The following is a 25,000-nucleotide window of genomic DNA, read 5'->3' as shown; positions in this document are numbered from 1 at the left end:
CCGGGGGTGCCGGGAGGGGGCTCTGGGGTGCCGGGAGGGGGCTCTGGGGTGCTGGGAGGGGGGCTCTGGGGTGCCGGGAGGGGGCCCGGGGGTGCCGGGAGGGGCGGCTCTGGGGTGCCGGGAGGGGCGGCTCTGGGGTGCCGGGAGGGGGCCCGGGGGTGCCGGGAGGGGGCTCTGGGGTGCCGGGAGGGGCGGCTCTGGGGTGCTGGGAGGGGGCGGCTCTGGGGTGCTGGGAGGGGGCTCTGGGGTGCTGGGAGGGGGCGGCTCTGGGGTGCTGGGAGGGGCGGCTCTGGGGTGCCGGGAGGGGGCGGCTCTGGGGTGCCGGGAGGGGGCTCTGGGGTGCTGGGAGGGGGCTCTGGGGTGCCGGGAGGGGGCGGCTCTGGGGTGCTGGGAGGGGGCGGCTCTGGGGTGCCGGGAGGGGGCTCTGGGGTGCTGGGAGGGGGGCTCTGGGGTGCCGTGAGGGGGCGGCTCTGGGGTGCCGTCCGGGGCAGGCGGCTCTGGGGTCCCGTCCGGGGCAGGCGGCTCTGGGGTGCCGTCCGGGGCAGGCGGCTCTGGGGTGCCGTCCGGGGCAGGCGGCTCTGGGGTCCCGTCCGGGGTCGGCTCTGGGGTCCCGTCCGGGGCAGGCGGCTCTGGGGTGCCGTCCGGGGCAGGCGGCTCTGGGGTGCCGTCCGGGGGCGGCTCTGGGGTCCCGTCCGGGGTCGGCTCTGGGGTGCCGTCCGGGGGCGGCTCTGGGGTGCCGTCCGGGGTCGGCTCTGGGGTGCCGTCCGGGGGCGGCTCTGGGGTGCCGTCCGGGGTCGGCTCTGGGGTGCCGTCCGGGGGCGGCTCTGGGGTGCCGTCCGGGGGCGGCTCTGGGGTGCTGTGGGCCACCCTCCTCCAGCTCGGGTCTCTGCCCTGCAGCATGGAGATCGACCAGAAGCTGCAGGAGATCATGAAGCAGACGGGGTACCTGACCATCGGCGGCCAGGTACCGGCCCCGGGCCCGCCGGGGGGGGCAGGACGGGGGGCGGACCCGCGGCAGCCGGGAGCGGGGACCCCAGCCGCCTGCTCCCCCAGCGCTACCAGGCGGAGATCAATGACCTGGAGAACCTGGGCGAGATGGGCAGCGGCACCTGCGGCCAGGTGTGGAAGATGCGCTTCCGGAAGACGGGCCACGTCATCGCCGTCAAGGTGAGGCCCCCCCGGCCCCCGGCCCCGCCCTCGGGATCCCCCAGATCCCCCGAGATCCCCCCGCCCCTCGGGATCCCCCCGAGATCCCCCCAAGATCCCCCGCCCCTCGGGATCCCCCCGAGATCCCCCCAAGATCCCCCGCCCCTCGGGATCCCCCGAGAGCCCCCAGCCCCTCGGGATCCCCCCAAGATCCCCCGCCCCTCGGGATCCCCCGAGATCCCACAGCCCCTCGGGATCCCCCCAAGATCCCCCGCCCCTCGGGATCCCCCGAGAGCCCCCAGCCCCTCGGGATCCCCTCGAGATCCCCCGCCCCTCGGGATCTCCCCGAGATCCCCCAAGATCCCCCGCCCCTTGGGATCCCCCCAGATCCCCCCAAGATACCCTTGCCCCCGAGATCCCCCCAAGATCCCCCCCGCCCCTCGGGATCCCCCCGAGATCCCCCGCCACCCGAGATCCCCCCAAGATCCCCCCGCCACTCGGGATCCCCCCAAGATCCCCCGCCCCTCGGGATCCCTGAGATCCCCCTGAGATCCCCCGCCCCTCGGGATTCCCCCAAGATCCCCCCAAGATCCCCCGCCCCTCGGGATCCCCCAGATCTCCCCGAGATCCCCCGCCCCTCGGGATTCCCCCAGATCCCCCGCCCCTCGGGATCCCCCGAGATCCCCCGCCCCTCGGGATCCCCCAGATCCCCCGAGATCCCCCCCGCCCCTCGGGATCCCCCAGATCCCCCGAGATCCCCCCAGATCCCCCGAGATCCCCCCAGATCCCCCGAGATCCCCCGCCCCTCGGGATCCCCCAGATCCCCCGAGATCCCCCCAGATCCCCCGAGATCCCCCCCGCCCCTCGGGATCCCCCAGATCCCCCGAGATCCCCCGCCCCTTCCCCCCAAACCCTGACCCCTGACCCCGCAGCAAATGCGGCGCTCGGGGAACAAGGAGGAGAACAAGCGCATCCTCATGGACCTGGACGTGGTCCTCAAGAGCCACGACTGCCCCTACATCGTGCAGTGTTTCGGCACCTTCATCACCAACGTGAGCCCCGGGAGCACGGGGGACACGGGGGCATGGGGGCACGGGGGGACACGGGGGACACGGGGGACATGGGGGGACACGGGGGACACGGGGGACACGGGGGGACACGGGGGCCGGGGGACACGGGGGCATGGGGGGACACGGGGGACACGGGGGACATGGGGGCATGGGGGGACACGGGGGCATGGGGGACACGGGGGACATGGGGGGACATGGGGGGACACGGGGGCATGGGGGCATGGGGGGACACGGGGGCATGGGGGGGACACGGGGGGACACGGGACATGGGGGCATGGGGGGGACACGGGGGGACACAGGGGACACGGGGGCATGGGGGGACACGGGGGACATGGGGGACATGGGGGCATGGGGGGACACGGGGGGACACGGGGGCATGGGGGCATGGGGGGGACACGGGGGACACAGGGGACATGGGGGCATGGGGGGACACGGGGGGACACAGGGGACACGGGGGGACACGGGGGCATGGGGGACACGGGGGACACGGGGGGACATGGGGGGACACGGGGGCATGGGGGGACACGGGGGACACGGGGGGACACGGGGGACACGGGGGCATGGGGGGACACGGGGGCATGGGGGCATGGGGGGACACGGGGGACACGGGGGCATGGGGGACACGGGGGGACATGGGGGCATGGGGGGACACGGGGGCATGGGGGGGCATGGGGGGACACGGGGGCATGGGGGGGCATGGGGGACACGGGGGACACGGGGGCATGGGGGCATGGGGGGACACGGGGGGACACGGGGGGACACGGGGGACACGGGGGTACATGGGGGCATGGGGGGACACGGGGGGACACGGGGGGACACGGGGGCCGGGGGACACGGGGGGACATGGGGGACATGGGGGCATGGGGGGACACGGGGGACATGGGGGGACACGGGGGGACACGGGGGACATGGGGGCATGGGGGGGACACGGGGGGACATGGGGGCATGGGGGGGACACGGGGGGACACAGGGGACATGGGGGCATGGGGGGGACACGGGGGGACACAGGGGACACGGGGGACATGGGGGCATGGGGGGACACAGGGGACATGGGGGCATGGGGGGACACGGGGGCCGGGGGACACGGGGGCATGGGGGGACACAGGGGACATGGGGGCATGGGGGGACACGGGGGCCGGGGGACACGGGGGCATGGGGGGACACGGGGGGACACAGGGGACATGGGGGCATGGGGGGGACACGGGGGGACACAGGGGACATGGGGGCATGGGAGGACACGGGGGGACACGGGGGGACACGGGGGCCGGGGGACCCGGGGCTGGGGACCCGGGGACACCCCCCTGAGCCCGCCCCCCGCAGACAGACGTGTTCATCGCCATGGAGCTGATGGGCACCTGTGCGGAGAAGCTCAAGAAGAGGATGCAGGGCCCCATCCCCGAGCGCATCCTCGGCAAGATGACGGTGGCGGTGAGCGGCCCGGCCGTGCTGACCCTGACCCCGTCCATCCTCACACCCTGACCCCGTCCATCCTCACGCCCTGACCCCGTCCATCCTCACACCCTGACCCCGTCCATCCTCACGCCCTGACCCCGTCCATCCTCACACCCTGACCCCGTCCATCCTCACGCCCTGACCCCGTCCTCACACCCTGACCCCGTCCATCCTCACGCCCTGACCCCGTCCATCCTCACGCCCTGACCCCGTCCATCCTGACACCCTGACCCCGTCCATCCTGACACCCTGACCCCGTCCTCACGCCCTGACCCCGTCCTCACACCCTGACCCCGTCCATCCTGACACCCTGACCCCGTCCTCACATCCTGACCCCGTCCTCACATCCTGACGCCCTGACCCCGTCTGTCCTGACCCCCCTGACCCCGTCCATCCTGACACCCTGACCCCGTCCATCCTGACACCCTGACCCCGTCCATCCTGACACCCTGACCCCGTCCATCCTCACACCCTGACCCCGTCCATCCTGACACCCTGACCCCGTCCTCACGCCCTGACCCCGTCCTCACACCCTGACCCCGTCCATCCTGACACCCTGACCCCGTCCTCACACCCTGACCCCGTCCTCACACCCTGACCCCGTCCATCCTCACACCCTGACCCCGTCCATCCTCACACCCTGACCCCGTCCTCACACCCTGACCCCGTCCATCCTCACACCCTGACCCCGTCCTCACACCCTGACCCCGTCTATCCTGACACCCTGACCCCGTCCTCACACCCTGACCCCGTCCTCACACCCTGACCCCGTCCATCCTCACACCCTGACCCCGTCCATCCTCACACCCTGACCCCGTCCTCACACCCTGACCCCGTCCATCCTGACACCCTGACCCCGTCCTCACACCCTGACCCCGTCCATCCTGACACCCTGACCCCGTCCTGACATCCTGACCCCGTCCTCACACCCTGACCCCGTCCATCCTGACACCCTGACCCCGTCCTCACACCCTGACACCGTCCATCCTGACACCCTGACCCCGTCCTCACACCCTGACCCCGTCCTCACACCCTGACCCCGTCCTCACACCCTGACCCCGTCCATCCTGACACCCTGACCCCGTCCATCCTCACACCCTGACCCCGTCCTCACACCCTGACCCCGTCCATCCTCACACCCTGACCCCGTCCATCCTGACACCCTGACCCCGTCCTCACACCCTGACCCCGTCCTCACACCCTGACCCCGTCCATCCTGACACCCTGACCCCGTCCATCCTCACACCCTGACCCCGTCCTCACACCCTGACCCCGTCCATCCTGACACCCTGACCCCGTCCTGACATCCTGACCCCGTCCTCACACCCTGACCCCGTCCTCACACCCTGACCCTGTCCATCCTGACACCCTGACCCCGTCCTCACACCCTGACCCCGTCCATCCTGACACCCTGACCCCGTCCTCACACCCTGACCCCGTCCTCACACCCTGACCCCGTCCATCCTGACACCCTGACCCCGTCCTCACACCCTGACCCCGTCCTCACACCCTGACCCCGTCCATCCTCACACCCTGACCCCGTCCATCCTCACACCCTGACCCCGTCCTCACACCCTGACCCCGTCCATCCTCACACCCTGACCCCGTCCTCACACCCTGACCCCGTCTATCCTGACACCCTGACCCCGTCCTCACACCCTGACCCCGTCCTCACACCCTGACCCCGTCCATCCTCACACCCTGACCCCGTCCATCCTCACACCCTGACCCCGTCCTCACACCCTGACCCCGTCCATCCTGACACCCTGACCCCGTCCTCACACCCTGACCCCGTCCATCCTGACACCCTGACCCCGTCCATCCTCACACCCTGACCCCGTCCTCACACCCTGACCCCGTCCATCCTGACCCCCCTGACCCCGTCCATCCCGACCCCATCCATCCCGACCCCTGACCCCTGACCCCGTCCTCACATCCTGACCCCATCCTGACATCCTGACCCCATCTGTCCTGACCCCCCTGACCCCGTCCATCCCGACCCCTGACCCCATCCGTCCTGACCCCGTCCATCCTGACCCCATCCTGACATCCTGACCCCGTCCTGACATCCTGACCCCATCTGTCCTGACCCCCCTGACCCCGTCCATCCCGACCCCTGACCCTGACATCCTGCCCCGTCCTGACCCCGTCCATCCTGACCCCATCCTGACATCCTGACCCCGTCCATCCTGACCTGCCGTGACCCCTGTCCATCCTGACCCGGTCCATCCTGACCCGCCGTGACCCCTGTCCATCCTGACCCCGTCCATCCTGACCCGCCGTGACCCCTGTCCATCCTGACCCCGTCCATCCTGACCCCGTCCTGACCCCATCCATCCTGACCCGCCTGACCCCGTCCGTCCTGACCCCGTCCGTCCTGACCCGCCGTCCCCCGTCCGTCCTGACCCCGTCCATCCTGACCCGCCGTGACCCCTGTCCATCCTGACCCCGTCCGTCCTGACCCGCCGTGACCCCTGTCCGTCCTGACCCCGTCCATCCTGACCCGCCGTGACCCCTGTCCATCCTGACCCCGTCCGTCCTGACCCCATCCATCCTGACCCGCCTGACCCCGTCCGTCCTGGCCCCGTCCGTCCTGACCCGCCGTCCCCCGTCCGTCCTGACCCCCGACCCGCCGCCCGCCCGCAGCTGGTGAAGGCGCTGTTCTACCTGAAGGAGAAGCACGGCGTGATCCACCGCGACGTGAAGCCGTCCAACATCCTGCTGGACGAGCGCGGCCAGATCAAGCTCTGCGACTTCGGCATCAGCGGCCGCCTGGTCGACTCCAAGGCCAAGACGCGCAGCGCGGGCTGCGCCGCCTACATGGCCGTGAGCCCCGCCCGGGGGACAGCGACAGCGGGGGGACAGTGACAGCGGGGGACAGTGACAGCGGGGGACGGGCATCAGCGGCCGCCTGGTCGACTCCAAGGCCAAGACGCGCAGCGCGGGCTGCGCCGCCTACATGGCCGTGAGCCCCGCCCGGGGGACAGCGGGGGACAGCGACAGCGGGGGACAGTGACAGCGGGGGGACGGGCATCAGCGGCCGCCTGGTCGACTCCAAGGCCAAGACGCGCAGCGCGGGCTGCGCCGCCTACATGGCCGTGAGCCCCGCCCGGGGGACAGCGGGCGACAGCGGGGGACAGTGACAGCGGGGGACAGTGACAGCGGGGGACAGTGACAGCGGGGGACGGGGAACAGTGGACAGGGAGGGGGGACAGTCCTACCCTCTCCCCTCCCCTCCTCTCCTCTCCCCTCCTCTCCTCTCCCCTCCTTTCCCCTCCCCTCCTTTCCTCTCCCCTCCTCTCCCCTCCTCTCCTTTCCTCTCCCCTCCTCTCCCCTCCTCTCCTTTCCCCTCCCCTCCTCTCCTTTCCTCTCCCCTCCCCTCCCCTCCTCTCCCCTCCTCTCCTTTCCTCTCCCCTCCCCTCCTTTCCTCTCCCCTCCTCTCCCCTCCTCTCCTTTCCTCTCCCCTCCTCTCCTTTCCTCTCCCCTCCTCTCCCCTCCTCTCCTTTCCCCTCCCCTCCCCTCCCCTCCTCTCCTTTCCTCTCCCCTCCCCTCCTCTTCTCTCCCCTCCTCTCCCTCTTCCCTCCTCTCCTCTCCCTCTCCCCTCCTCTCCTCCCCTCTCCACGCCCACCCTCCTGTCCCCCACCACCCGCCCACCCTCGTCCCCTCCCCTCCCCCGCCCACCCTCCTGTCCCCTCCCTTTTTCCCTCCCCCGCCCACCCTCCTGTCCCCTCCCATTTTTCCCTCCCCCGCCCACCCTCCCGTCCCTCCCCCTCCCTCCCGCCCACCCTCTTGTCCCCTCCCCCTTCCCTCCCCCGCCCACCCTCCTGTCCCCTCCCCTTTTTCCCTCCCCCGCCCGCCCTCCTGTCCCCTCCCCTCCCCCCGCCCACCCTCCTGTCCCCCGCAGCCCGAGCGCATCGACCCCCCGGACCCCACCAAGCCGGACTACGACATCCGGGCGGACGTGTGGAGCCTGGGCATCTCGCTGGTGAGTGGGCTGGGGGGGGGTGTCCCCGGGGCCCGGCCCGCGTCACGCCGTCCCCTCCCGCAGGTGGAGCTGGCCACGGGGCAGTTCCCCTACAAGAACTGCAAGACGGACTTCGAGGTGCTCACCAAGGTCCTGCAGGAGGAGCCCCCGCTGCTGCCCGGCCACATGGGCTTCTCGGCCGACTTCCAGTCCTTCGTCAAGGACTGGTGAGGGGACGGGGGGCGGGGGGACGGGGAGGACGGGGACAGTGAGGGGGGCGGGGGACAGGGGGACAGGGAGGACGGGGACAGTGAGGGGGCGGGGGACAGGGAGGACGGGGACAGTGAGGGGACAGGGAGGACAGGGGCTTCTCGGCCGACTTCCAGTCCTTCGTCAAGGACTGGTGAGGGGACGGGGGAACAGTGAGGGGACAGTGACAGTGAGGGGGACAATGAGGGGGACAGGGAGGACAGGGGCTTCTCGGCCGACTTCCAGTCCTTCGTCAAGGACTGGTGAGGGGACGGGGGGCGGGGGGACGGGGAGGACGGGGACAGTGAGGGGGCGGGGGACAGGGAGGACGGGGACAGTGAGGGGACAGGGAGGACAGGGGCTTCTCGGCCGACTTCCAGTCCTTCGTCAAGGACTGGTGAGGGGACGGGGGGACAGTGAGGGGACAGTGACAGTGAGGGGGACAGGGAGGACAGGGGCTTCTCGGCCGACTTCCAGTCCTTCGTCAAGGACTGGTGAGGGGGACGGGGACAGTGAGGGGACAGGGAGGGGGACAGGGGAACAGGGAGGACGGGGACAGTGAGGGGACAGGGAGGACAGGGGCTTCTCGGCCGACTTCCAGTCCTTCGTCAAGGACTGGTGAGGGGGACACGGGGAGAGGGGGACAAGGGGACAGGACAGGGAGGGGGACAGGGAGGGGACAGGGGGACAGTGAGGGGGACAGAGGGGACAGGGAGACAGTGAGGGGGGACGTGGGACAGAAAGGGGGGCCGGGGAGGGGGCTGAGGGAGGGGCGGGGCCTCGCTGGGGCCTCAGCTTCCGGGTCCCCGGCTGGCCCCACCCCCGACAACCCGGCCCCGCCCCATTGCTCAAGCCCCGCCCCAGCCCTGCCGCCCAGGTACCGCCCAAGAGCCCGGCTTCCTGGTCCCAACTTCCTGTCCATGCCCGGGCCCCGCCCCCGGCTCCCGCAGGCCCCGCCCCCAGCTCCCAAGGCCCCGCCCATGACCCCTCCTGACTCCTGTCCTCTCCCCGCCCCTCCAGCCTCACTAAAGATCACAGGAAGAGACCAAAGTACAACAAGCTCCTCGTGAGTACCCGGACCCCCCCTGCGCGGGTACCTCCTCCCCTCCCCGTCCTCCCTCCATCCCCTCCCTCCTCCCCTCCCCGTCCTCCCTCCTCCCCTCCCTCCTCCCCTCCCCATCCTCCCTCCATCCTCCATCCCCTCCCCATCCCATCCCCTCCCTCCATCCCCTCCCTCCATCCTCTCCCTCCATCCTCTCCCTCCATCTTCTCCCTCCATCCCCTTCCTCCATCCTCTCCCTCCATCCCCTCCATCCTCTCCCTCCATCCTCTCCCTCCATCCCCTCCATCCTCTCCCTCCATCCTCTCCCTCCATCCTCTCCATCCTCTCCCTCCATCCCCTCCATCCTCTCCCTCCATCCTCTCCCTCCATCCTCTCCATCCTCTCCATCCTCTCCATCCTCTCCCTCCATCCTCTCCATCCTCTCCCTCCATCCTCTCCCTCCATCCTCTCCATCCTCTCCATCCTCTCCCTCCTCTCCATCCTCTCCCTCCATCCTCTCCATCCTCTCCATCCTCTCCCTCCATCCTCTCTCTCCATCCTCTCCATCCCCTCCATCCTCTCTCCATCCTCTCTCCATCCTCTCCATCCTCTCCATCCATCCTCTCCCTCCATCCTCTCCCTCCTCTCCCTCCATCCTCTCCCTCCATCCTCTCCATCCTCTCCCTCCATCCTCTCCCTCCTCTCCCTCCATCCTCTCCCTCCATCCTCTCCCTCCTCTCCCTCCATCCTCTTCCTCCATCCTCTCCCTCCATCCTCTCCCTCCATCCTCTCCCTCCATCCTCTCCATCCTCTCCCTCCATCCTCTCCCTCCTCTCCCTCCATCCTCTCCCTCCATCCTCTCCCTCCATCCTCTCCCTCCATCCTCTCCCTCCTCTCCCTCCATCCTCTTCCTCCATCCTCTCCCTCCATCCTCTCCCTCCATCCTCTCCCTCCATCCTCTTCCTCCATCCTCTCCCTCCATCCTCTCCATCCTCTCCCTCCATCCTCTCCCTCCATCCTCTCCCTCCATCCTCTCCCTCCATCCTCTCCCTCCATCCTCTCCATCCTCTCCCTCCTCCCTCCTCCCTCATCCCTCCTCCCTCCCCCCCGCCTGAGCAGCCGCCCCCCTCCCCGCCCGCAGGAGCACAGCTTCATCAAGCAGTACGAGACGCAGGAGGTGGACGTGGCCTCCTGGTTCAAGGACGTCATGGCGAGGACGGAGTCGCCAAGGACTAGCGGGGTGGCGAGCCAGCACCACCTGCCCTTCTTCAGGTAGCCCGGGGAGGACGGAGCGCCGGGAGGACGGGGCGCCCGCCAGCCAGCCCGCGACGGGCGGGCGGACACTGGGCCTCGGGCCCCGCCCACCCACGGACACTGTGAACGGAAGACAGACGCGGCCGCCCCGCGCCAGCGAGCGAGCGAGCGAGCGGACTTATTTATTCAATCCCGGCCTCCGGGCCGGGGCCCCGGGGCCCAGAGAGAGCCCCCGTCCCCCCAGAGTCTGACTGCCCTCCCTCCTCCCTCCTCCTCCTGTCCCCTCCCTCCTCCCTCCTCCTCCTGTCCCCTCCCTCCTCCTGTCCCTCCATCCCTCCTCCTGTCCCCTCCCTCCTGTCCTCTCCATTCTGTCCCTCCCTCCTCCTGTCCTCTCTCTCTCCCTCCTCCTGTCCTCTCCCTCCCTCCTTTCCCTCCCTCCTCCTGTCCTCTCCCTCTTCCTCCTCCTGTCCTCTCCCTCCTCCTGTCCTCTCCCTCCTCCTGTCCTCTCCCTCTCCCTCCTCCTGTCCTCTCCCTCTCCCTCCTCCTGTCCTCTCCCTCTCCCTCTTCCTGTCCTCTCCCTCCTCCTGTCCTCTCCCTCCTCCTGTCCTCTCCCTCCTCCTGTCCTCTCCCTCCTCCTGTCCTCTCCCTCCTCCTGTCCTCTCCCTCCTCCTGTCCTCTCCCTCCTCCTGTCCTCTCCCTCCTCCTGTCCTCTCCCTCCTCCTGTCCTCTCCCTCCTCCTGTCCTCTCCCTCCTCCTGTCCTCTTCCTCCTCCTGTCCTCTTCCTCCTCCTGTCCTCTCCCTCCTCCTGTCCTCTCCCTCCTCCTCTCCCTCCTCCTGTCCTCTCCCTCCTCCTGTCCTCTCCCTCCTCCTGTCCTCTCCCTCCTCCTGTCCTCTCCCTCCTCCTGTCCTCTCCCTCCTCCTGTCCTCTCCCTCCTCTCCCCCCTCTCCCTCCTCCTGTCCTCTCCCTCTCCCTCCTCCTGTCCTCTCCCCCCTCCTGTCCTCTCTCCCCCCTCCATCCTCTCCCTCCTCCATCCTCTCCCTCCTCTCCCCCCTCAATCCTCTCCCTCCTCTCCCCCCTCCTGTCCTCTCTCCCCCCTCCATCCTCTCCCTCCTCTCCCTCCTCCATCCTCTCCCTCCTCCATCCTCTCCCTCCTCCTGTCCCCCCCAGCGCCCCACCCTCACCCCGCCCTCCGAGTCCTCCCCGGGTCCCCCAGGGCCTGGGCCTCGCCCGGGACAGCGTCCGTCCGTCCCTCCGTGTGTCCGTCCGTCTCTTTGATCTCAGGGGGTCCTTTTTGGAGTTTCTTGTATTTTATTGTGCCGCGGGGCGGGCTGGGGGGGTCCCCGTCCTCCCGGAGGAGCTCACTGCGGGGTCCCCGTCCTCCCGGGGGGCTCGCTGCGGGGTCCCCGTCCCCTCTGGGGGGGTCCCCATCCCCTCAGGGGGCTTGCTGCGGGGTCCCCGTCCTCCCAGGGCTCGCTGTGGGGTCCCCGTCCCCTCTGGGGGGTCCCCGTCCCCTCTGGGGGGTCCCCATCCCCTCAGGGGGATCGCTGCAGGGTCCCCGTCCTCCCGGAGGAGCTCACTGCGGGGTCCCCGTCCTCCCGGGGGGCTCGCTGAGGGGTCCCCGTCCCCCAGGGCTCGCTGTGGGGTCCCCGTCCCCTCTGGGGGTCCCCGTCCCCCCGCGCCCCCAGAACTCTGCTAACCAAAGTCGCGTCAGCTGCTCGCGGCGGCCCGGCCTCGCCCCGGGGAGACCAGGCTGGACCCTCCGCGGGCCGGGGAGGCCGAGGCCCAGCGCTCAGGTGGCCTTAGGGGACGGGGGGGGGAGAGTGGGGGAGGCGGGAGAGGGAGGACGGGGAGGCCCGGTCCAGCGTCCACCCCCACCGCCCCCTCCCCTCCCCCGGCCGCGCATGCGCCTCACGCGGACGAGAACTGAACAAATGAACCCTCAGACCCGCGCGCGCGGGCCTCCTCCCCGTCCTCCCCCCCAAGTCTTCCCCGTCCTCCCCCCACACACAACGCGCATGTCATAGGTCACGACGCCATAGGTCATCCCCCGGCCGGGGGCCTCTCCCGCCGTTCCGAGGCTAGCCCGCCCACGGCAGCCCCGTCCCCCGCCGTTCCCAGGCTAGCCCGCTCACGCTGCGGCCCCCATTCCCCCCCGCCGCTGTTCCGAGGCTAGCCCACGCCTGGCAGGCCCCGTTCCCCCCTCCGCCGTTCCCAGGCTAGCCCACCTAGGCCACGAGGCTGGCCCTGGGTGGTGGGACCCGAGGGGCCGCCCGGGTTTATTTAACTTGACTCTCCGTGCTCCCACCCATCCGTCCGCCCCGCGCCGTCGGGCCGGAGCGGGTCCCCCCGCCCGGGTCTCCTGTGCTGCCCCCGCAGGGGTCGGGGGTCCCGGGGTCCACTGTAACCCCAGACGCTTCACAATAAAGCCCTTCCCCCCTCCGCCTGCGCTGTCCTGGGGGAGGACGGGGAGGGGAGGAGCGGAGGGCAGGAAGGCATGGGGAGAGGAGAGGGAGGGCGGGGAGGGGGAGGACAGGAGAGGAGGGGGAGAACAGGAGGGGATGGGGAGAGGAGGGGGAGGAGGGGACGGGGAGAGGAGGGGGAGAACAGGTAGAGGACGGGGAGGAGAGGACGGGGAGAGGAGGGAGGGGACGGGGAGAGGAGGGGAGGGACGGGGAGAGGGGAGGGGACAGGACATGGGGACAGTAGGGAGGGTGGGAGGGCTGGGCGGGGGGGAGGGCAGGGTCAGGCCACCCGCAGCCTCCCGGGCCCCTCCCTCCCCGGGTCCCCCGAGATCTCCGAGCACCAGGGCCCTGGGGGGGGACGCCCGGCCCTGGCTGCGCAGACCCGGGTCAGCCTGGAGCTGTCCCCGCCGGGAGGGGCCGCTCGTGCAGGTGCGGGGGACACGGGGGGGGACGCCGGGGTGTGGGGGGACACGGGGGCGGGGGGACAGGGATAGACTGGAGGGGACCAGTCCACCCTGATGGTGCCTGGACCAAGGACAGGGACAGACCCTGGGGATGCGCACCTTGATGGCGCCCCATCATCCCTGTCATCATCATCATCCCCACCATCATCCCTGACATCATCCTCCTCCTCATCATCATCCCTGTCATCATCCCCACCATCCTCATCCTCCCCATCATGTCATCATCACCATCCTCCTCATCATCATCCCCCTCATGCCTGTCATCACCATCCTCCCCCTCATCCTCCTCCATCCCATCATCCCTGTCATCCCCATCCCCATCCATCCTATCATCTCCGTCATCCCTATCCATCCCCGTCATCCTCCTCATCCCCACCATCCCTCACCCCTTTGTCCTCACCTCCTCCCCCTCCCCCTCCCTCCAGGATGCTGTGGTCCTCCCCTCCATCCTCCCCCTCCAGGGTGCTGTGGTCCTCCCATCCTCCGTCCTCCCCTCCTCCATCCTCCCCTCCATCCTCCCCTCCAGGATGCTGTGGTCCTCCCCTCCTGTCCTCCCTACAGGAGGCTGTGGTCCTCCCCTCCTCCGTCCTCCATCCAGGATGCTGTGATCCATTCAGGAGGCTGTGGTCCTCCCCTCCTCCATCCTCCCTCCAGGATGCTGTGGTCCTCCCATCCAGGAGGCTGTGGTCCTCCCCTCCTCCATCCTCCCTCCAGGATGCTGTGGTCCTCCCATCCAGGATGCCGTGGTCCTCCCATCCAGGATGCCGTGGTCCTCCCCCTCCGCTGAATCGGGGCCTGGATTCGAACCCGCGTCTTCCGGAGGAGGGGGGAGTGGGGACGCCATGTTCTTAGACATTGTCGGCAGCCATAGCCCCGCCCACCCGGAAGAGCGCGACCCAGGACTTCCGGCTAGGAGCCTGCGTGAAGCCCCGCCAAGGAGAACAAGCGCGCCACAGGACTTCCGGCGCGAGGCCCCGCCCACAAGAAAGTGCGAGCCTCGGGACTTCCGGCGTAAAACCACGCCCACCCGGAAAATCGCCCTAGGGACTTCAGGCGCGAGGCACCGCCCACAGGGAAGAGCTTCTTCAGGACTTCCTGCGCGGGGCTGCGGCAGCCCCGCCCACCCGGAAGAGGGCGTCTCGGGACTTCCGGCGTAAAGACTCGCCCACCCGGAAGAGCGCGCCAGGGGACTTCCGGCGTGGAGCCCGAGTAGCCCCGCCCACCCGGAAGAGCGCACCCGGCTCCGGCATGAAGCCTCCGCAGCGCCGGCGCAGGGTCCCCGCGCGGTTCGCGGTCGGCGGGGAGGAGGCGGCGGCGGCCCCCGCGGCCTGGAGCCCCCGCGAGATGCGGCAGCTGCTGCGGCTCCTGCAGGCCCGGCGGGGGCAGCCGGAGCCTGACGCCGCCGAGCTGGCCGCGGAGCTGAGGGGCCGCAGCGAGGCCGAGGTAGCGTCTCCCCGCGGGGCCGGGGGACGGGGACGAAGCTGGGGGCGGGGACGAGGGGCGGGGCCACAGCAGAGCGTGGACACGGAGGCAAAGAATTGGGCGGGGCTGGGGGCGGGGCCGGGGTAAAGCGTGATGGACCTGAGAGAGCAAGCATGGTGGGCGGGGCTGGGGCGGGTTCAGAAATTGGGGGCGTGGCTCTGGGGCTTGAAGGCGGGACCCTGGAAGCGATAAGGACAGGCTGAGGCGGAGGGAGAAGGGTGGGCGTGTCCAGGAGGGTTGTGGGCGTGTCTGGGAGGCTGTGGGCGAATCCGCGAGGCTTTGGTCGTCTCCCGAGGCGGTGGGCGTGGCCTGAAAAAGTGGGCGTGTACAGGAGCATTATGGGCGTGTCTGGGACTCTGTAGGCGGGCCCAGGAAGCTATGGGCGTGTCTACGAGGCTGTGGGCGGTGCTGGGAATCTGTGGGCGTGTCCAAGGCGCTGTGGGCGGGGTCCTCAGGCTGTAGGCGTGTCTACAAGGTTATGGGCGTGTCCAGGAGGGTGTGGGCGGGGCTGGGAAGAATTAGGCGTGACCCTGAGGCTGGGGGAGTGGCCTGAGGGCTGGGGGCGTGTCCCGGAGGCTGGGGGCGGGGTCGGGAGCCTGCGGGCGTATCCGCGAGACTATGGGCGTGTCCTGGACGATGTGGGCGGGGTGGAGAGGCTCTGGGCGTGTCCTGGACGCTGCGGGCGGGCCGGGCGGTGCTCCGCGGGGTTCGAGCCCCCCTTGCACCGCGGGCTGTCTGTGTCACCCCCCCGCAGGTCCGAGCGTTCCTGGAGCGTCTGAAGCGGAGGGCGCGGGCGGGCCTCGCCGGCGGCGGGGGCGGGCGGTCGGGGAGCGGGGAGCCGCCGCCGGCGCCCGTGGAGGTGTGGCTGCGGCTGACGGAGACGCTGACGGCGCCGCTGGAGGACGCGCTCGCCGCCGCCTTCGCGCAGGTAGCGGGGAGGGCGGGGCCTGCCGGGGAGGGCGGGGATATGCAGAGCGGAAGGCGTGGCCTGGGGTAGCGGGGCGGGGACTGAGGAGAAAATGGCGGGGCTGGAATGAGGGGCGGGGCCTCGGGGATATGCAGAGTGGGGGGGCGGGGCTTGAGGAAAATGGCGGTGCTGGCCTCAGGGGCGGGGCCTCGGGGATATGCAGAGAGGGGAGCGGGGACACAGCATGAGCAGCATCTGAGGCAAAATGGCGGATCCAGCCTCAGGGGCGGGGCCTGTAAATGGCGGCGCTCGGTGGTGGGCGGGGCCTGGACAGGGCTATGCTCATTGGCATGTTCTGAGGGATATGCAGAGCGGGGGGCGGGGACACAGCGTGAGCAGCATCTGAGGGGGAAATGGCCAGTCTGTCCTTAGGGGCGGGGCCTGTATAGGGCTATGCTCATTGGTGGGTGGGGAAGAGTGGGCGTGGCATGAGGACAATGCAGCGCGGAGGGCGAGGACACAGCGTGGGCGTGTTCTAAGAAATATGCAGAGTGGGGGGCGGGGCCTGTAGAGGGCTATACTCATTGGCGTGTTGTGAGGGATATGCAGAGTGGGGGGCGGGGCCTGGACAGGGCCGTGCGCTGAGGCATGTGAGGAGTGGGCGGAGCCTGAGGGTTATGCAGAGTGGGGGGCGGGGCCAGCCTCGGGGCGGAACCTGGCCAGGGCGGGGCGGAGTGGGCGGGGCCCACAGACGCTTTCCCCCACCCCCACCCCCGCCAGGTGCTTACGGTGGCGGCCGTGGAGCCGCTCGGCCTCCTGCACTCGGTTCCGCGCAGGCCCACGAGGGCCCGGGGGAGGCCGATGCCATTGCTGCTGCCACCGGAGGACGCCGGGACATCCGGGGCCTCCGCGAGCCCCGCCGGCCCCGCCCCCGAGCGCTCAGGCCCCACCCCCGAGCCTCCAAGCGCCGCCCCTCAGCCTCAAGACCCCGCCCCCACTCCCCCAGGCTCCGCCCCCGAGGACAGACCCGCCATTTTCCCTTCAGGCCCCGCCCCCGCGCCTCCAAGCCCCGCCCCCGCTCCCCCAAGCCCCTCCCCTGAGGCCAGCCCCGCCATTTTCCCCTCAAGCCCCACCCCTCAGGGCCCCTGCTCCACCTCTCAGTCCCCAGGCCCCGCCCCAGCTCCCCCAGGCCCCGCCCCAGCTCCCCCGGGCCCTGCCTCAGCTCCCCCGGGCCCCGCCCCAGCTCCCCCAGGCCCCGCCCACGCTCCCCCGGGCCCCGCCCCAGCTCCCCCAGGCCCCGCCCCGGCTCCCCCGGGCCCCGTCCCGGCCCTGCAGGCCGCAGAGAGCGACCTCTCCGTGGACTTCGAGAAGATCTACAGGTTCCTGTCCTCCTGCTGCCGGGCCCGCCCCGACCTCAGCGCCCTCAGCGCCCTCTCCGCCGCCGGTAGGGGCCTCCCCGTGCTCCCGGTGCTCCTCGTGCTCCCCATAATCCTCCCCTTCCTTCTTCCCCTCCTCCTCCCCGTGCTCCTCGTTCTCCTCCCTGTGCTTCCCCTCCTCCTTCCCGTGCTCCTCATCCTCCTCCCCATCCTTCCCGTGCTCCCCGTCCTCCCCCTCATCCCGTCTTCCCCCTAATCTTCCCCCTCCTCCTTCTCCTCCTCCTCTTCCTCCTCCTCCATCTCCTCCTCCTCCTCCTCCTCCTCCTTCTCCTCCTCCTCCTCCTCCTCCTTCTCCTCCTCCTCCTCCTCCTCCTTCTCCTCCTCCTCCTCCTTCTCCTCCTCCTCCTCCTTCTCCTCCTCCTCCTCCTTCTCCTCCTTCTCCTCCTCCTCCTCCTCCTCCTCCTCCTTCTCCTCCTCCTCCTCCTCCTCCTCCTCCTTCTCCTCCTCCTCCTCCTTCTCCTCCTCCTCCTCCTTCTCCTCCTCCTCCTCCTTCTCCTCCTCCTCCTTCTCCTCCTCCTCCTCCTCCTCCTCCTCCTCCTCCTCCTCCTTCTCCTCCTCCTTCTCCTCCTCCTCCTCCTTCTCCTCCTCCTCCTCCTTCTCCTCTTCCTCCTTCTCCTCCTCCTCCTTTCCTCCTCCTCCTCCTCCTCCTTCTCCTCCTCCTCCTCCTCCTTCTCCTCCTCCTTCTCCTCCTCCTTCTCCTCCTCCTCCTCCTCCTTCTCCTCCTCCTCCTCCTCCTCCTCCTTCTCCTCCTCCTCCTCCTCCTTCTCCTCCTCCTCCTCCTCCTTCTCCTTCTCCTCCTCCTCCTCCTTCTCCTCCTCCTCCTCCTCCTCCTCCTTCTCCTCCTCTTCCTCCTCCTTCTCCTCCTCCTCCTCCTCCTTCTCCTTCTCCTCCTCCTCCTCATCCACCTCCTCCTTCTCCTCCCCCTCCTTCTCCTCCTCCTCCTCCTCCTTCTCCTCCTCCTTCTCCTCCTCCTTCTCCTCCTCCTCCTCCTCCTTCTCCTCCTCCTCCTCCTCCTCCTCCTCCTCCTCCTTCTCCTCCTCCTCCTCCTCCTCCTCCTCCTTCTCCTCCTCCTCCTTCTCCTCCTCCTCCTCCTCCTCCTCCTTCTCCTTCTCCTCCTCCTCCTCATCCACCTCCTCCTTCTCCTTCTCCTCCCCCTCCTCCTGTGGTCCTCAACCCCCTCCTCCCCTCCTCCCTCAGAGGCTGCTGTGGTCCTCACCCTCCTCCCCTCCTCCCGCAGAGGCGGCGTTGCTCCTGCAGCTGCTCTCCGTGCTCCCCGAGGAGCTGGCCCGCCTGCCCTGCGCGGCCGCGGCGGAGCACCTGGCCGGGGCGCACGCGCGGCTGACGGGGCCCGCGGTAGTGGGGGACGATGCGGGGGAGGACACCCCGGCCCCCGCGGGAGGAGGGGGCGGCGGGGCCCCCGCGGGCCGGGCGCGGCCTGGCGCTGGGCCGGAACCTGCCCCCTCAACCCCTTCCTGCTGCCCCTGGAGCTCCTGGCCCGGGCGCCCGCCCCCGCGCCCTGAGGGGACCCGGGCCTCGAACCCGCGACGGGCGGCAGGCAGGGACTAGAACCCTGGACCCGAACCCGCGGCGGCCAGATGGAGGAGCCTCGAACCTGGGACGGGGATGGTGAAGCCTCGAACCCCTGACGGGCGGATGATGGGGCCTTGAACCCGGGATCGGCGGAGGGTGGAGCCTCCTCCAGTCCTGGACTCGAACCCCCGACGATGGAAGGAGGAGCCTCCTGGCCTGGACTTGAACCCCTGACGATGGAAGTTGGAGCCTCCTGGCCTGGACTTGAACCCCTGACGGGCAGATGAGGCCTCCTGGCTCGGACTCGAACTCCCGACGGGCGGAGGGTGGAGTCTCGAACCCCCGTTCCCTCCCCCAGTAAAGCCGTCGCCTCGCTGGCCGTGACGTGTGTGTGGGTCCCCGAAAGTGACGGGCTCCAGGATTGGGGGCGGGGGCTCCCCGAAAGGGCGGCCCGAGTTTATTCCTCGCACACGCGCACACAGGGCCGAGGGGCGCAGGACTCGGGGACCCCGACGCCCCGCTCCGCCCTGGGGGGTCTTCTCCCGCCTCCAAGGCCTGCGGGGGCCGCGGGACTCGAACCCCCGGAGCCGAGGGCGGGATCCAGGTTGGCGAGAGTCGGCGCTCGCTCGCTCGCTCGCTCGGTGAGGGCTTGCGGTCTCCTCTCCTCGGTGACGGGGGCCGGAAGAGGGGGGCACAGAGCTGGGGGGTCACAGAGCTGGGGGGTCAGCTCGGGGGGACAAAGCTCGGGGGGACAGAGCTCGGGGGGACAGAGCTTGGGGGGACAGAGCTCGGGGGGACAGAGCTCGGGGGAACAGCTCGGGGGGGACAGAGCTCGGGGGGACAGAGCTCGGGGGCACAGAGCTCGGGGGGACAGAGCTCGGGGGGACACAGAGCTCGGGGGGACACAGAGCTCGGGGGGGACAGAGCTCGGGGGGACACAGAGCTCGGGGGGACAGAGCTCGGGGGCACAGAGCTCGGGGGGACAGAGCTCGGGGGGACAGAGCTGGGGGGACAGAGCTGGGGGTCACAGAGCTGGGGGGGACAGGGATGGGGGCACAGAGCTCAGGGGGGACAGAGCTCGGGACAGAGATGGGGGGACACAGAGCTCGGGGGGGACAGAGCTCGGGGGTCACAGAGCTCGGGGGGTCACAGAGCTCGGGGAGGACAGAGCTGGGGGGACCCCAGGGACGCCTGCGCCCCTCCCCTCCCCCCGCTGCTCCTCCAAGGATGCTCAAGCCCCGCCCCCAGGCTCCCGGACACGCCCACGGGCCCCTGCCCCGCCCCCAGGCCTAAGCCACGCCCCTAGGCCCAGCCCCGCCCGCCCAAGGCTCCACTGCCCCATTCCTGTGCTCCCGGGCTCAAGCCACGCCCCTCCCGTAGGCCACGCCCTCTCCCCTCAGAGATGGGGAAAATGGCTCTGACCCCGCCCCTCTCCCCTCACAGATGGGGAAAATGGCGTCTTTCTCCCGCAGGCCCCGCCCCTCCCCGCAGGCCCCGCCCCATCTCCCCTCACAGGCGGGGAAAATGGCGTCTCTCTCCCGCAGGCCCCGCCCCATCTCCCCTCACAGGCGGGGAAAATGGCGTCTCTCTCCCTCAGGCCCCGCCCCCGCCCCTCAGGCCCCGCCCCTCTCATTTCACAGATGGGGAAAATGGCGTCTTTCTCCCGCAGGCCCCGCCCCTCCCCGCAGGCCCCGCCCCCCGCCCTCACACCAGCGCGTACTCGAACTGGCCGCGCTCCAGCGCCTCCTTGTGGTCGCTCCAGGACGAGGCGGGCATGCGGCTGTAGGGGTCCAGCAGGATGCGCACGCAGCGCACCATCAGCAGCGCCAGCACCACCAGGAGCCCCAGCACCAGCGCGAACACCGTGCGCTGCTCCGCGTCCAGACCCGGGGCCGCCGCGGAGGGCGACGCCGAGGCCGCCGGGGGCGGCGGGGGCTCGGGGGGCAGCGTCCAGGCCGCGCCGCTGCTCATGGCTCACATCGCCGCCGGGCCCTGCGGGGGGGCGGGGTCAGAGTCCTCCCTCCCTCCGCCAGAGTCCTCCCTCCTCCCCAGAGCGTCCTCCCTCCTCCCCAGAGTGTCCTCCCTCCTCCCCAGCGTCCTCCCTCCTCCTCAGCGTCCTCCCTCCCCAGCATCCTCCTCCTCCCCCAGAGCGTCCTCCCTCCTCCCCAGAGCGTCCTCCCTCCTCCTCAGCGTCCTCCCTCCTCCCCCAGAGTGTCCTCCCTCCTCCCCAGCATCCTCCTCCTCCCCGAGTGTCCTCCCTCCTCCTCAGCGTCTTCCCTCCTTCATGAGAGCGTCCTCCTCCTCCCCAGAGCGTCCTCCCTCCTCCCCAGCGTCCTCCCTCCTCCTCAGCGTCCTCCCTCCCCAGCATCCTCCTCCTCCCCCAGAGTGTCCTCCCTCCTCCCCAGCGTCCTCCCTCCTCCTCAGCGTCCTCCCTCCCCAGCATCCTCCTCCTCCCCCAGAGCGTCCTCCCTCCTCCCCAGAGCGTCCTCCCTCCTCCTCAGCGTCCTCCCTCCTCCCCCAGAGTGTCCTCCCTCCTCCCCAGCATCCTCCTCCTCCCCGAGTGTCCTCCCTCCTCCTCAGCGTCTTCCCTCCTTCATGAGAGCGTCCTCCTCCTCCCCAGAGCGTCCTCCCTCCTCCCCAGCGTCCTCCCTCCTCCTCAGCGTCCTCCCTCCCCAGCATCCTCCTCCTCCCCCAGAGCGTCCTCCCTCCTCCCCAGAGCGTCCTCCCTCCTCCTCAGCGTCCTCCCTCCTCCCCCAGAGTGTCCTCCCTCCTCCCCAGCATCCTCCTCCTCCCCGAGTGTCCTCCCTCCTCCTCAGCGTCTTCCCTCCTTCATGAGAGCGTCCTCCTCCTCCCCAGAGCGTCCTCCCTCCTCCTCAGCGTCCTCCCTCCCCAGCATCCTCCTCCTCCCCCAGAGTGTCCTCCCTCCTCCCCAGCGTCCTCCCTCCTCCTCAGCGTCCTCCCTCCCCAGCATCCTCCTCCTCCCCCAGAGCGTCCTCCCTCCTCCCCAGAGCGTCCTCCCTCCTCCTCAGCGTCCTCCCTCCTCCCCCAGAGTGTCCTCCCTCCTCCCCAGCATCCTCCTCCTCCCCGAGTGTCCTCCCTCCTCCTCAGCGTCTTCCCTCCTTCATGAGAGCGTCCTCCTCCTCCCCAGAGCGTCCTCCCTCCTCCCCAGCGTCCTCCCTCCTCCTCAGCGTCCTCCCTCCCCAGCATCCTCCTCCTCCCCCAGAGCGTCCTCCCTCCTCCCCAGAGCGTCCTCCCTCCTCCTCAGCGTCCTCCCTCCTCCCCAGCATCCTCCTCCTCCCCCAGAGTGTCCTCCCTCCTCCCCAGCATCCTCCTCCTCCCTGAGTGTCCTCCCTCCTCCTCAGCGTCTTCCCTCCTTCATGAGAGCGTCCTCCTCCTCCCCAGAGCGTCCTCCCTCCTCCCCAGCGTCCTCCCCCAGAGCGTCCTCCCTCCTCCTCAGCGTCCTCCCTCCCCAGCGTCCTCCTCCTCCCCCAGAGCGTCCTCCTCCTCCCCAGAGCGTCCTCCCTCCTCCTCAGCGTCCTCCTCCCCAGCATCCTCCTCCTCCCCCAGAGCGTCCTCCTCCTCCCCAGAGCGTCCTCCCTCCTCCCCAGCATCCTCCTCCTCCCCGAGTGTCCTCCCTCCTCCTCAGCGTCTTCCCTCCTTCATGAGAGCGTCCTCCTCCTCCCCAGAGCGTCCTCCCTCCTCCTCAGCGTCCTCCCTCCTCCCCAGAGCGTCCTCCTCCTCCCCGAGAGCGTCCTCCCTCCTCCCCAGAGCGTCCTCCATCCTCAGCGTCCTCCCTCCTCCCCAGAGCGTCCTCCCTCCTCCCCAGAGCGTCCTCCCTCCTCCGCAGAGCGTCCTCCTCCTCCCCAGAGCGTCCTCCCTCCTCCTCAGCGTCCTCCCTCCTCCCCAGAGCGTCCTCCCTCCTCAGCATCCTCCTCCTCAGCATCCTCCTCCTCAGCATCCTCCTCCTCAGCATCCTCCTCCTCCTCCTCAGCATCCTCCTCAGCATCCTCCTCCTCAGCATCCTCCTCCTCAGCATCCTCCCTCCTCCTCAGCATCCTCCTCCTCAGCATCCTCCTCCTCAGCATCCTCCTCCTCAGCATCCTCCTCCTCAGCATCCTCCCTCCTCCTCAGCATCCTCCTCCTCAGCATCCTCCCTCCTCCTCAGCATCCTCCTCCTCAGCATCCTCCTCCTCAGCATCCTCCCTCCTCCTCAGCATCCTCCTCCTCCTCCTCAGCATCCTCCCTCCTCCTCAGCATCCTCCTCCTCAGCATCCTCCTCCTCAGCATCCTCCTCCTCAGCATCCTCCTCCTCAGCATCCTCCCTCCTCCTCAGCATCCTCCTCCTCAGCATCCTCCCTCCTCCTCAGCATCCTCCTCCTCAGCATCCTCCTCCTCAGCATCCTCCTCCTCAGCATCCTCCTCCTCAGCATCCTCCCTCCTCCTCAGCATCCTCCCTCCTCCTCAGCATCCTCCCTCCTCCTCAGCATCCTCCCTCCTCCTCAGCATCCTCCTCCTCAGCATCCTCCTCCTCAGCATCCTCCCTCCTCCTCAGCATCCTCCTCCTCCTCAGCATCCTCCCTCCTCCTCAGCATCCTCCCTCCCCCTTAGCATCCTCCCCCAAACCATCCTCCCTCCTCCCTTTTCCCCCAGCATCTTCCCTCCCTCCTCCCCCAGCATCCTCCCCCCAGCATCCTCCCTCCCCCCCCAGCATCCTCCCTCCCTCCTCCCTCCACCCCCCTCAGCATCCTCCCTCCCTCCTCCCTCCACCCCCCTCAGCATCCTCCCTCCCCCCAGCATCCTCCCCCCAGCATCCTCCCTCCTCCCCCCTCAGCATCCTCCGCGCTGGGGAGGAGGGAGGAGGGAGGAGGGGGAGGGGACGACAACAGGTGCCGGCGCCGGGGCTGCGGGGGGGATCCTCCCCGTCCTCCCCTCCTCCCCGTCCTCCCCTCCCCCTCCTCCCGGGCCCGCGCCCCTCACCTCCGCCTCAGCCTGGCGCTCGCTCGCGCTCGTTCTCTCTCTCTCTTCTCTCTCTCTCTCTCTCTCTCTCTCTCTCTCTCTCTCTCTCTCTCTCGCTCCGGCCCCGGCTCGGTCCAGCCCGGAGCGGAGGAGCCTGAGGGAGGAGGGAGGAGGCCGAGGAGGACGGCGAGAGGCAGCCGGGGCCGCCGCCTGCAGCCGCCGCCAGCGCCGCGGAGCCCGTTGCCACGGCGACGGGGGCGGGGCCGCCAGGGCGGGGGCCGCCGCGGCTGCTCGTCGCCTTGGCGACGGGGGCGGGGCCGCGCCGCCGCGGAGGAGCCAATGGGGCCGCGAGGGGGCGGAGAAAGGCAGATCCTGTCTCGTTGAAAATGGCGGCAGGGGCGGGGCTGCCTCGGAGGAGCCAATGGCGGTGGGGTGGGCGGGGCCGCGCGCCACTTTGCCCTGCAGCTACTGGGTGTGGCCTTTGCAATGGCAGCAGGGGCGGGGCGATGCCGCGTGTGGGCGGGGCTGCCTCCATTATCATGGCCTGCAGCTATTGGCCGTGGCCTCCGCGGCTGCTCCAATGGCGGCCGGGGGCGGAGCCGCCTGCATTATCATAGACTGTAGCTACTGGGCGTGGCCTCCGCGGCCGCGCCAATGGCGGCCGGGGGCGGAGCCGCCGCCATTATCATAGACTGTAGCTACTGGGCGTGGCCTTCGCGGCCGCTCTATTGGTGAGTGTGGGCGTGGCCGCGTGTGGGCGTGGCCTCCACCATCTTGGCCCGCAGCTATTGGCCGTGGCCTCCGCGGCTGCTCCAATGGAAGCCGGGGGCGTGGCCGCGGTGGGCGTGGCCGCATGGTTCCCATGGCGACGGGGGTGGGGCCTCGGCTCCTTAGGCCGCCCTGGGCGTTCGGAGGCGCCTGCTCCTCCCGCCCGCCAGGAGATGCTGCAGGCGTCGGTCCTAGTCCTCACAGGCTGTCCTCCCCCTCCTCCCTCCCAGGTCCTCCCCCTCCTCCCTGCCAGGTCCTCCCCCTCCTCCCTCCCAGGTCCTCCTCCCCCTCCCTCCCAGGTCCTCCTCCTCCCTCCCAGGTCCTGGTCCTCCCTGTACCCCCATCCTCTTCCCCCTCCCCCTCTCCCCGTCCTCCCCGTTTTCCCTGTCCTCCTTGTCCTCCCCGTCCTCCCATCCCCTCGTCCTCCCATCCCCCCGTTCCCCCGTCCTTCGCGTCCCCCCCTCCCCGTCCTCCCCATCCCCGCTCTCCGTCTTCCTTGTCCTCCCTCACAGGTCCTCTCCGTCCTCCCGTCCCGTCTGCCCGTCCTTCGCGTCCTCCCATCCTCTCCGTCCTCCCTGTCCCCTTGTCGCATCTCCCCGTCCTCTCCGTCCTCCCCGTCCCCCCTCCTGTCTCCCTGTCCTTCGCGTCCCCCGTCCTCCCTCCTGTCTCCGTCCTCCCCGTCCCCCCCGCGGCGGGAGCACGCTGAGCCTCTGCCGTCACTTTGGTGTTTATTGTCCGCCCCGAGCTGCGCCCAGCGCCGGCCGGGACGTCCCCGCCCCCGCGGTCCTCCCCCGCGGGGCTCCTCCCGGGGCGCGGG

At 70.3% G+C, this 25,000-nt stretch overlaps 5 protein-coding genes across 6 annotated transcripts in view; 3 read left to right on the top strand and 2 right to left on the bottom strand.

Annotated features, from left to right (window-relative positions):
- Map2k7 (mitogen-activated protein kinase kinase 7) overlaps positions 1-10,456 on the top strand; it is a 17,637-nt gene extending 7,181 nt beyond the window's left edge. Inside the window, 9 exon segments of the mRNA XM_060375881.1 lie at positions 898-964; positions 1,054-1,167; positions 2,079-2,198; positions 3,537-3,644; positions 6,315-6,494; positions 7,573-7,653; positions 7,717-7,859; positions 8,902-8,947; positions 10,065-10,456. Of these exon segments, the coding sequence (XP_060231864.1) occupies positions 898-964; positions 1,054-1,167; positions 2,079-2,198; positions 3,537-3,644; positions 6,315-6,494; positions 7,573-7,653; positions 7,717-7,859; positions 8,902-8,947; positions 10,065-10,199 (994 nt within the window). The 3' untranslated portion in view covers positions 10,200-10,456.
- Positions 10,447-12,637, top strand: LOC132650547 (uncharacterized; the record flags this gene model as incomplete). Its single annotated transcript, XM_060375886.1, has 1 exon — positions 10,447-12,637. A coding segment is annotated over one exon (1,428 nt), but the record flags the coding sequence as incomplete, so codon positions are not given.
- A 462-nt stretch (positions 12,638-13,099) lies between these two features.
- Snapc2 (small nuclear RNA activating complex polypeptide 2) lies at positions 13,100-18,843 on the top strand. Its single transcript, XM_060375880.1, is given in 5 exon segments — positions 13,100-14,547; positions 15,341-15,514; positions 16,274-16,937; positions 18,167-18,361; positions 18,364-18,843. Coding segments are annotated over 5 exon segments (1,314 nt in total). The 5' UTR covers positions 13,100-14,352; the 3' UTR covers positions 18,450-18,843.
- Positions 18,469-23,665, bottom strand: Ctxn1 (cortexin 1). 2 transcript variants are annotated; one of them, XM_060375883.1, is made up of 3 exons: positions 23,437-23,665; positions 20,180-20,451; positions 18,469-19,158 (listed from the first exon to the last, which is right to left on the bottom strand). In XM_060375883.1, the coding sequence occupies exons 2-3, from the start codon at positions 20,428-20,430 to the stop codon at positions 18,492-18,494; spliced, it is 918 nt and encodes a 305-aa protein (XP_060231866.1). In that variant the 5' UTR covers positions 20,431-20,451; positions 23,437-23,665; the 3' UTR covers positions 18,469-18,491. The 2 variants fall into 2 exon arrangements, with proteins under 2 accessions (XP_060231866.1, XP_060231868.1); XM_060375885.1 differs by lacking the exon at positions 18,469-19,158 and having other exon boundaries at positions 20,126-20,451.
- Positions 23,666-24,894: 1,229 nt separating this feature from the next.
- The window catches only part of Timm44 (translocase of inner mitochondrial membrane 44), an 18,948-nt gene continuing 18,842 nt past the window's right edge, over positions 24,895-25,000 (bottom strand). Inside the window, exon 13 of the mRNA XM_060375887.1 lies at positions 24,895-25,000. This exon is cut by the window's right edge and continues 142 nt beyond it. The gene's annotated coding sequence lies outside the window, so the exon portion shown is untranslated.

This window comes from Meriones unguiculatus (assembly GCF_030254825.1).
Source record: "Meriones unguiculatus strain TT.TT164.6M chromosome 13 unlocalized genomic scaffold, Bangor_MerUng_6.1 Chr13_unordered_Contig_2907, whole genome shotgun sequence".
NCBI classification, from domain to species: Eukaryota; Metazoa; Chordata; class Mammalia; order Rodentia; family Muridae; genus Meriones; species Meriones unguiculatus.
Note: the sequence above shows the minus strand (reverse complement) of the source record. Positions and strands in the feature narration are given on the sequence as shown.

Coding starts and splice junctions, on each gene's coding strand:
- Ctxn1 (XM_060375883.1), bottom strand. CDS start 20,430: ATGAGCAGCGGCGCGGCCTGGACGCTGCCCCCCGAGCCCCCGCCGCCC. Junction 19,159..20,179: donor CTGGAGCGCGGCCAGTTCGA/GTACGCGCTGGT, acceptor GTGACCCCCCAG/CTCTGTGCCCCCCTCTTCCG.